This window comes from Acanthisitta chloris, unplaced genomic scaffold (assembly GCF_000695815.1).
Source record: "Acanthisitta chloris isolate BGI_N310 unplaced genomic scaffold, ASM69581v1 scaffold60, whole genome shotgun sequence".
NCBI classification, from domain to species: domain Eukaryota; kingdom Metazoa; phylum Chordata; class Aves; order Passeriformes; family Acanthisittidae; genus Acanthisitta; species Acanthisitta chloris.
In genome coordinates, this window is record NW_008650891.1 from 6,574 (window position 1) to 17,607 (window position 11,034).

At 46.4% G+C, this 11,034-nt stretch overlaps 1 protein-coding gene across 1 annotated transcript in view; it reads right to left on the reverse strand.

The window, feature by feature from the left end:
• LOC103798291 (E3 ubiquitin-protein ligase UBR4-like) overlaps nucleotides 1-11,034 on the reverse strand; it is a gene marked incomplete at both ends in the record, with an annotated part of 45,185 nt that overhangs the window by 6,371 nt on the left and 27,780 nt on the right. Inside the window, 15 exon segments of the mRNA XM_009070547.1 lie at nucleotides 3-24; nucleotides 952-1,073; nucleotides 1,492-1,665; nucleotides 2,593-2,674; nucleotides 3,391-3,532; nucleotides 4,064-4,173; nucleotides 4,629-4,786; nucleotides 5,266-5,395; nucleotides 6,094-6,221; nucleotides 6,402-6,486; nucleotides 6,854-6,944; nucleotides 7,588-7,931; nucleotides 8,314-8,442; nucleotides 8,614-8,739; nucleotides 9,728-9,866. Of these exon segments, the coding sequence (XP_009068795.1) occupies nucleotides 3-24; nucleotides 952-1,073; nucleotides 1,492-1,665; nucleotides 2,593-2,674; nucleotides 3,391-3,532; nucleotides 4,064-4,173; nucleotides 4,629-4,786; nucleotides 5,266-5,395; nucleotides 6,094-6,221; nucleotides 6,402-6,486; nucleotides 6,854-6,944; nucleotides 7,588-7,931; nucleotides 8,314-8,442; nucleotides 8,614-8,739; nucleotides 9,728-9,866 (1,982 nt within the window).

The following is an 11,034-nucleotide window of genomic DNA, read 5'->3' on the forward strand; positions in this document are numbered from 1 at the left end:
GAACTCAGTGACTTCATTCTCTTCCTAAAGAACAGCAACAGAGACAGAGTGAATAAGTTCCTCCCTAACCACACTCCCACTCCTGCATTTTCATGGCTGCAAGTGACAGGATGTTCCTAAACCTTCAGTCCTTTCACCATGGTGCATCCTGCTGTACATGCCACGTGTGTGGCACTCAAAAGATGTCCAGGATCATTTAGTAACCAAATTTCTCAGCAAGAAACAATACTACTGCAGAGTGTGCCACAGTGGGGCTTAAACAGTGACCCCAAATGGGATACTACTACGTCTACACTGGCTCATACTACATCATGATTGCAGATGCTGTTGTTCTTTGCCAAAATGCAAGTAATTAGATCTAGGATTGCTACAGGTGCTTGGTGATGATTCTCCCTCTCTATTGTGAGGCCTCACCTGGAGTGCTACACAGATCTTGTGTCCTCAACATAAGGAGGACGTGGAACTGTTGGAGCAACTCCAGAGGAGGCCACGAAGTTACTAAGGGCACTGAAGCATCCCCACTATGGAGACAGGCTGAGAGAGCTGGGGCTGTTCAGCCTGGAGAAGGTTGTGTGGAGACCTCACAGCACCTTCCAGTGTCTGAAGGGACTACAGGGAAGCCAGAGGACTATTCATCAGGAATTGTAGTGATAGGACATGGGGGAATGGATTCAGATTGAAAGAGGGGAAATTTAGGTTAGATATTAGGAGTAAATTCCTCCCTGTGAGGGTGGGAGACACTGGCTCAGAGAAGTTGTGGCTGCTCCATGCCTAGAAGTGTTCCAAGTCAAGTTGGACAGACCTTGGAGCAACTTGGGCTGGTGGAAGGTGTCCCTGCCCATGGCAGGAGGGTGAAACAGATGGTCCTTAAGGTCTCTTCGAACCCAAACCATTCCACGTTTCTATTGAAGACACCTGACTCTCAGTGCTGTACAGCCCCTCCATACTCACAGGGTAGATGATGCTGCAGAGTCTCTCAAAGATGAACACTGGAGTCCTGTAGTCGTCGAGGCTGTAACGCTTTGCAGTCTCTATACACACTGCCATAAATGCTTTGGTTTCAGACTCTGTGCCTGCCAGGAAACAGAAGCATGAAAAGAGACACAGGAGTCAATTTTATAGGTTCTATTTCAACACAGCACACACCATAAATCCTTCTGCAATAAGCTCCACACTTTGGTGCTCTCTCCTTTGGCACAGCCACTCCGTAAAGGATGAAAGGGTATTTATTGGTGTGGTCATTTGGAAAAGCCTTTGCATGGTTGGGCTGCAGTAAAACAGTCCCATAAAAAGGAGGAGGCTTAAATTCCTGGGGAATAAGAGATGAGCAGGAGTACTATTTACCTTTTCTGTGCCAAAAGGAAAGATTGGAAGCCCTAAACCCCCTCACTATGGCAGTCATTTAGAACAGTTCTGTGTGTGGCTGTACCAATCTGCTTCTTCATCTTGGATGAGCCAAATGCTGCATTTCTGGAACTGAGGTGGTTTTACCTGTTGTCATATCCTCCAGCATCTCCAGCAGCATGTCCTGAGTTTCATCAATGAGCTTTGTTCTCTGCACCACTAACTTCCTCAGGCACAGGTACCCGTTGAGGACTGTCCCCACCAGGCGACTCTTGAAGTGCCGTTTGATGGACTCCACCTCCACGAAGGAAGAGAGAAGACCTGGAAAGCAAGAAGTATTCAGGAAGTGGGACAGAATTGGATTTGATTGCTAAATGTCATGGCAGTAAACAGGGCACAGTGGCTTATTCCCACCCTCAGCAGTCTGTGGGTGAAATCTCACTCCTGTGAACTCAGTGGTTGGAGGCAAAACCCTTGGCCTGGGAGAGCTGCCTTGGAAATGGTAACATATGGGAGAACAGTTTGGGAATGAGGAAAGGGTGTAAGGAGCTTTCTAAGTGCTTGACATATGATTCTGCACTCTTTAGCATTTTTCTGCCACAAGATATTTCAAAAGTAAGTGACTGCTCCTCTTCTAATGCTTCGGTGAGCTCTGCTGATGTGACATGACTTATCAGTGACATCACCAAACTGGTCACTCCTATCATAAAGTCAAGAATCAGCAAACATGCAGATTCTTTCCCATGACACACTGACCAACATGCTGCTTCTTGCAAGAAGCTAAGCTTTATGAATTAGCTCATTAATGGCTGAAGAATGTGGAGGAGAATACAAAAAGAATGACTTAGTTCATGAGGCATTTCCACTTCCAACAAGGTTTGGAAAAAACAAATAACACCCTAAAAGATCAAACCCCATAAGCTACCATAAAATAAGGAAGGAAACAACAGGTAGGAATAAAGCAGCAATGTTAACAAAGCTCCCAGGGACTGTGCTGTATAATACAGTGAAATTATGAAGTTTGCTTAATCTGTTACCACAGTTCAGCTAAAAACTCAAACTGACCACCAAAAAAATATGGAAAAATCCATTTAGAGATTAAGTGTTAAATTGATGGCAAAACTCCAGTGCTGACAATTGCAACACATTGAATCCCATTGCTTTGAAATCCTCCTACATGCTGCTCCAGAACAAGGATCACCCCAGCTCTAATCCTGCTACAGGACTCATGTTGATGCCTCCAAATACCTGTGAGACTCTTCAAGGCATATCCCTGCTGCAAATCAGTGCTGAGTGTTGCTTCCTCCAAGGCAAGTAAACGAGCTATTTCCTGAAAATAATTAACAAGTCTTTATTAGTCAAGAAACTGCAATGCCAATAATGATTAGCTGGTGAGTGGCTCACACGGGGTGCAAAGGAACATAGCCAGGCATAGAGAAAGCAGAACTGCAACACAGCAGTGAGGAGGGAAGGGGGAAAAGGAGGAAAAAACTGCCCCAAATATCTTCAGCTTCTTTTTACACTTATCTACTATCACTGCTTGGCTCTAATTGCTCTTCATGACGGACTCAGGGTCACCTGAGATAAAGGAGAGTGTCATCTGCCTCTCTGGAGTGCACCAGGGATCCCCACAGAAAACTTCTAGGATCTACCACTCTGAACACAGCAAATTAAATGTGCTGCTGCTCCAACAGGCTGTAATTCACACCCCAGCAATGGCAGCACACCTAATCCTCCTGTGTTGTTAAGGGCTGTCAGAGTCCAGCCTGGCAGCTGGACAAAAGCTTCCAACTCAGACCTGGTGCCAAGGAAGTGTAGCAATATTTATAACCCTGAGCTGCCCCCAGAGCAGTTAATTAAGGTGCTGAGGAATGCTACAGCTGGGGCTAAAACCACTCTGGCTCCTTCTGTTCAGAGCTAACAGCACAGAAGTGTGAACTGCATAAACCTGGCAGGGACAGCAACAGGGCACTGAGCAGAGAGATGGAGATTTCAAAGCAGAAAAAAACCAAACTAACAGGTCAGTTCCTCCACACATGTCCATACCTTAGTGATGAGGCTACCAATATAGGGCAGAACCCCTCTGGCTGCCAGGTAGACCTTCCAGTGGGCAGGTTTGATGAGTTTCTGGTACAGGGCCAGGTACTCTGCAGCACACTCACCAGCAATGCTCAGCTCATCCAGGTAGCTAGGAAAGAGACACACAAGCTGACAATCACCTCACAGTAACAAGAGGCATTAAGGACACCATGGAAAGAAAGAAAAAGCCTCCGGAATCCATCCTCCCTGTTGTCCTAGCTAACAGCATCACTGATACTCATCACTTACTGGCTAAAGTGATATTTTGTGCCAAAAAGGAGTTCCCCAACTGTGCTATTAGCAGAAGCTAAGTTGTGTCACAGGAGTTGGAAAAGAGTGCACCCTATTATTTTGCTGTCAAAGAGGCAGAGCAAATGTCATCCACACAGCTGAACATCAGCTGCTTAATTCTGGAAAAAGTACAGAACTGCAACAGTTTGTTGCCAAGCAGCAAAAAAAAAATAAATAAAAAAATCTCCCTAAGTGTATCCCTTCCCAGGTAATTAAGTTCTAGAATCCAGCTCAGAAAGACCTGTGAATCAGAGGGATATGAGGGAGAGGTGTGAGAAAAGCTGGAAGAAAGGAGAAATTCTCATGGGAATTAGAGAACAGTAGTGAAGTGTGGTAGGACAGGCAATACCTGGTCAGGAGGTCAAGGACCTGCTGCTTTCGGCTGGGGATGGTGGCCAGAGCCTCCACGATGGTGCAGGCAGCCTGCCTGGCAGCCTGGGTGGCAGGAGTGAACAGCACCTGAGGCAGGGACAGATGGAATCAGCTGATAAACTACTGACAGCTTAGCAAAAAGGCACTGCAGACATTAGGGCTGCTTGGTGACCTGGGGACAGTGTTCTCTTGGTCTTCAAACACTTGATCCTGGGAGAATCTCTACTTTGCCCACCAGTAAAATGCTTAAACAATGCACTGTGTGGGCACAGACTGAGCCACATACACAGGAAAAGCTTTTGCCCAGGATCTCAGAAAATTCAGTAGAAATGCAGCTGATTAGGCAGGTAGGAGCACTGTGGCCATTAAAGGTTCAGAGCTTAAGGACATGCAGATAACTGGGTAAATGTTTACATGGAGTACTTTAAAGGGAACAAAGCTGCAAACCTGACTTGGAATTGGACAGTTAGAGCCTTCCCAAATGTCCCTTCAAACTGCAGCCAAGCATCACCACTCTGACTGCTCACTCTGCCCAAGTTTACCTGTCGCAGCCAGTTGTTGTGTCCCAGCTTGAGGTCCAGAGGACAAGTTCTCTTCCCACGGCGACTCATGAACTGCTTCCATTTCCAGACATATTTTTCTGACAAGTAGAGCTGGTGGAGCTCAGCTTTGCTGGGAGATTTCCCATTGGCATCTATACCTGCAATATTGAGCACAACCCAAGAGAACTGTCATCAGCTTTGAACTGCAAACTGTCAAGAGTATTTTTTTATCTTCATTCTGGAACTCTCCAAACTCCAGCTGGGAAGCTGAGTGGCTTCCCATCTCCTTCTGCTGCCATTTTCACTTCTGTGTGGAGCCATGCTCAATTCCAAGGCAGATACAAGTCCCACAGCCTCTCAGGGAACCCAATTAGCTTTCATTTGGCTGCCATCACTTTCAGTAAGTTTCATTTCATACATTCCCCTGATTATCTGCAGGCATAGAATATTTTCTGCTTAGGGTTTGAGCCTGGAAAAGTCAGTGCTCCAACGTCTAAGGACTACAGAGCTAAGAGTGAAGATGGTATCAGATGTCATGAGACAGAAGCCAACACAACTCTACAGAAGCACATTTCTTATTCTACCTGGAAGGACACACATGTTTCTCCACAAAGTAACAGTTAAGAAACAGGACTACCTCTGGCAGGGAGGCACTTTTTCCAAGCTTCATATGATGCTTTGGGGTCTCTCTTGAGCCACAGCTGAGCTTGTGCATGGATTTCATTGCTGTAAGGCTTCACAGTGGTGAGAGCATCCACAGGCACATCCTAGTAAATAAAAAAGCTCTGTGATTCTTCAGGAAGCCACAGACTGACCCCAGAGAGTAACTCCTGCAGGTGAACCACTGGGGCTGTGCCATGAGGAGGTAAATGCAGCTCTTGGACAACAGCAAGGTATACAGTGCCTGTTAATGAGGAACTGACAGATGTCTCATCCCAGTTCCTATTGAAATAACAGTAAACCCATCTCTGACATCCATCTCTGATTATCAGACAGCCAAATCACAGCAGTGAGCACAGCAGAAACATATCTACTCCCCTGCAAATCTTATCCTAAATTACAATCAAGGAGCAGCCAATCAATATGTTATGAGAATTGTAGCTCTGTATTGAAAAACCTGAGTCAAAAGTACTTGATTCTGTCATGTTTCAGTATTTGACTGTACAAAGCTGTTAAAAGCACCAAAAACCTGCCCAGAAAAACCAAATTGTAGCTTTGAAGTACTGGAGCTTTGAAGTCTCAAATCCAAGGGGAAAAAAGCAAAGCCTGGGTTTGAACAGTATGGTCAAAGCCATCAAAACCCAGTCAAAACTAGAAAGCAGTTACCTGCAGTTTGTATCTGCAAAGAAAAGAGTCACCACGACCAGGAAAAACAAGCCCTGCTTCCCTCACAAGTAATTAATCCTCGAGATCAGACTTGAATCAGCAAGTTCTCAGCTGCTTTGCTCAGCATCCAAGGCAGTACCTTGTTTTTCTTGCTGGTAGGAGCAGGTGGCTTGATCAGCTTCTGAAGAATGCGCAGGCACATGAGGGTGATGTTTTCAACGACCACTGGAGTCTTGATGTTCACTGCCATCAGGAAGAGGCTGAGAGCTGAAACACAGACAAACATTCACTTCCCTGTAAGATCTGGAGATACCACACACCTCCACCACCTTTAATGTAATATATACAGCACATTAAAAGGGTTTAGAGTCAGAAATGTCACTACAGGGCACAGAGCTGGGCACAGCACTGTGAGCTAAAGCCTTCAGGGCAGTCAGGGGAACTCACCACAGCGCAGTCGCAGCTCCCAGCAACTGTCTTCCTTGGAGATGGAATCTGTTAGCAGCAGCATTTCATACTGGAGGCTGCTAGCCTGCAACACACACACATGGGCAAAGTATTGGTGATGTCTTTTTGCCTTCTGATATTTAAAAAATACAGGTTTAAAACACATGGATCTAAGTAAACTTAATCCCACGCCCAATTTGGGGTGACCTGGTAACATCTCTGAGACCTGCAACCAACAGGCAAGACTGGAAAAAATGCCTGAGGAAACTTAGGCATGGACCTAAATCACATAATTTGTGCTTTACTCTATGATATTTATCTTAATTCCTATCAAGATTCAGATTTCTGGATTACAGACAGACTATGGTAAGAGAGCAGATGGAGTTATTGCAATGCATCAGGAGTGCAGAGGGGCAGAAAAAAAGAAACAGGAAAACACTGGAGACTCTCACCAAGTCTGGATTTGCCCAGTGTCCCTTCAGAGCTGCAGAAACCTTCCCAATGATTAAGTCATTCATTTGCTGTGTGGCCTCCGGGTTGTCCCTAATTCCAGAAGGAAAAAGAGAACACTGTTATGCTCTGCTTGTACCAAATACCCAAAACTCCTGAGATTTCAGCTTAGCTGATAACAGATGCACAAGGAGTTGGAGTCTACAGTTTGCTGCTGGAAGACATGGCCATGGCAGGGGGTTGGAACTAGATGGTCTTTAAGGTCCCTTCCAAGCCAAAACATTGTGGGATTCCATGATTTTATGGTAACTCCCCTGTCATAGTACCATAGAATCTGGGGGTTGGAATGGAGCTTAGAGATCATCAAGTCCCAACCTCCTGCCCTGGGCAGGGGTTGGAGGTGGTGGAGTCACCACTGCTGGAGGTGTTTAAGAAGTGTTTGGACCTGGTGCTGGAGGATCTGGTTCAGGGGTTACAGTAGTGACAGGTTAATGGTTGGACTTGATGACAGAATCACAGAATTTTAGGGATTAGAATGGAACTTAGAGATGATCCAGCCCCAACTCCCTGCCCTGGGCAGGGACACCTCCCACCAGAGCAGGTTGCTCAAGGCTTGATCCAACCTGGCATTGAACACTGCCAGGGTTGGGGTACATCCCATAAAGCTCTTCCTTCTGATGGGGCATTTAGGAGGATGAAGCTTTCCAGAGGCTGCAGCCACTGAGGCAGTTCTCACCTGGTCAGAAGGCACATGAGCTGCCGAACCTCCTCCCTCATGGTGGCTGCGCCTCGGCGCAGGTTGTAGTCGAAGAGCTCCCGGATGAGGCCCTGGGACACCAGGATGTGCCTGATGGCAGAGTTGGTGGCCAAAGCCCTGAGCAAGGTTATGCAGTGCTCAGTGACAGCTGAGGCACAGCCATAGCATTTCGTGGATGAGGTGTGGCCACAGCCCAGAACGGACAAGGCACGGTACTGGCTGGCGGTAAACGTGGGCTGGACGGTGGTTCGGGATGACTTTGTTGCTGCTTCTCTCTGCTGGAGATCATATTCCAGGAGTTCCTTCCGAGAGGCAAAGACTTTCTGGGAACACAGAGGAGGAGGAATGAAAGTTGTGGAATCGTGAGGCAGCACAGAATTGCTAATCCCAATTATTATTATTATTTTCAGTGTGTTTTTTCTGGAGAAACATTTTTAACCAAATATCTTCATGGCAAGTGGCAGAAATCCACTGGGAATATTAGCCTAACTCCCAGTTACCTGCTCCAGTGTCTACATTACATGCAATGTGACACTGGAAATGTGACAAACCCATAGAATTAATGGTACCCACAGTTTGTAGAAATGATTACTTTATTATTTCTCTGAAGATAAGCAGCTGATCACCTACTAATGATATAATTAGATGCAAGATGGCAACATCTGATAAACACCTGACCCAAATTCAAATCAAAGCATGTCATACCTGGATGATTTTGGAAAGCTCATCAAAGGAGTTCTTGCAGTCACCACAATACTCCTGGGCTAACTGTAGTATGTACCTATTCACACTTGCTGAGGTAGAACTTATCCCTCCACTGCTACCAGATTCATCCTGGAACAGAAGGGGGGGAAAAAAAAAAGGAATCATGTAAGAAGGATACACACAAAAATAAGGACTGCAGAGCAGCATCTGAGGGTCAGGCCCTTCATTTGCTTTGGCAGTTTAAAGGGCAGTGGGTCACCAGTATGGAATTCTATGCAAACTCCACCTGTCCCTTGTTACCTGTGGCTTTTCAGGTGCTGCCTCATTCACTTTACACAGAAGGTTTTCCAGCTGTGGTCTGTGTCCCATCAGCTGGTGATACACTCTGTCAGCTTTGTCCAGGAGAGTGTTGATATTTGTTACAGCCTAAGGATAAAAAAAAAAGAAAGGAAACTCTTATGTTCTGACACAATTTTTAATTCCTCAGCACTAAACCCACCAAACTCCAAGTCTTCTGTCTCTTTTGCCTTTCTCTGGGAAAACAGAAATAAATGGTGATTCTGCACCCTGCTTCTGTCACAGGTTCCCCTCTGCTGACACCACACTCAGCACACTAATCCTTTGGGACAGGTCACAGAGTGCAGGGGGTTCTTCACTCATTAGCAGAGCTCCTTGGGTGAGATGGTGAAGCAAAACAGTATAACCCAAATTCATTCCCTTGGACAGTGAGGCAAAGAGGTGCAGCAAGTTTCTAAGTGAAGCACTGAATTGTGGCTTTTGAAGAATTATTTATTTGGTGGAGGAAGACACCAAACAAGGAATACAAAGATGATCCAGTCCCAACCCCCTGCCCTGGGCAGGGACACCTCCCACCAGAGCAGGTTGCTCAAGGCTTTAGTCAACCTGGCTGTGAACACTGCCAGGGTTGGGGCAGCCACAGCCTCCCTGGGCAACCTGGGACATCTCATCACCCTCACAGGGAAAACATCTTCCTGATGTCTAACCTAAATTGCATTCTTTCAATTTATCCCCATTGCCCCTTCTCCTGTCACTGCAGTTCCTAACACAGAGTCCCTCTGCAGCTTCCCTGGAGCCCCTGCAAGCTCTTGCAAGGTGCTCTGAGGTCTCCCCACAATCTTCTCTTCTCCAGGCTGAAAAGCCCCAACTCTCACACAGGGAAGGTGCTCCTGTCCTCTTACAACTTTGTGGCTTCCTCTCGCCTTGCTCCAACAGTTCCATGTCCTTCTCAGGTTGGGGACTCCAGAACTGTGTCAAGTGCTCCAGGTATCAATGAGAAGTCTTGAAGGAGCACTGCTACGGTACTCCAAGAAGGATGGATCTCTCTGATGGTCCTACAGTGCTGAGCTGGCCAAGAGCTACAGCATTTCATTCCAGAACCTGCTCTGAGTCTCACCTTCTTTCGATCCTCCTCGTTCTCGATGGGATCCACTGCACAGCAGGGCTTGGCATAGAGCATGAAGTCGAAGCGAGCGTATTTACAGAAGCCACAGGCATTGCACAGGAAGGGATCCTTCTCATCATAGTTAATAGATCTGCAAGGCAAGCCAGAAGGGTCACAACAGGCAGCTCCAGGCAGCTGAGGCAACGAAGTGAGCTGTGAATAGACTCAGGTGAAGGGAATGTTGGCCCATCAAATGGCTAAGCTACCAAAGTGCCTTGAGGAACTGAAATACATGAGGTACAGGAGACTCAAAACGGACAAATCAACAAGAAAAATCCTTACAGCAGTGCCACATTCTGGCTGCAAAAAGCAGAAACAGATGTGAATTTGCTCCTAATAGTTCTACTCTAGTGACAGTAATTCTCAGGAGAATGTCAGCCTGGGGCACTGTGTCCTTTAGGAAAGCCAGATAAAGGGAACCGTTTTGGTTTGCAAGGTCTGAGCTTTCAGTGCTTTCACTCCTTCCCCACTTGCAGTGGAACTGGCTGCAGCATAATTACCCACTGCAGAGCAGAGCAGCATGACACAGTCATTTATAGCTGCCTTAAGTCAAGAAAGGCTGTGCAAACCTTTCCATACACCAGCAATCACTTCTGGATAGAAACTGCTAACACCTTGAATCCTCTGAGTACTACAGAGGAACAGCAGACAACAATAAGGGGAGAAGAGCTATCAGATACTGTGACAAAACTGACAAAGGAAAAGGATTTCTAAGGTAGTAGTGAAAGTGTGAATAGCACACAGTAAATTACCCCTGAGCCTGCTCTGAATGAGAGCACAACAAAAGCCACAGACAGCCAGGCTAGTGCCTGCCCAGCACTGAGTCAGGGATCATGGGAGGAACCCCAGTGCAACCTTAGAACTGCACAGCCTCAGTCCCAGGCAGGCCAGAAATAACCTCCTCCTGGGAATGTTCTGTTTTGAACTTCTGAGGGCTCGATCTGAAACTTGTGTGCTCTCTCAGTATTGTGGCATCAGGTTCCCTTTGTTAGTCTGTATTAGCATTAAATCCCTGTAAGCCTGTTTTATACTTCTCCACTAATTTGATTGTGTTGGTTGTATTAACCAGAATTGTGGATTTAAATAGCAGGGGGTTGTGTTGAACAGCCAACATTTGTCAGGCACTGGGATAGGTTTACCCACAGAGGTGGTGGAGTCACCATTGCTGGAGGTGTTTAAGAAGTGTCTGGACCTGATGCTGGACGATCTGGTTTAGGGGTTACAGCAGGGACAGGGTAATGGGTGGGCTTTGTGGACGA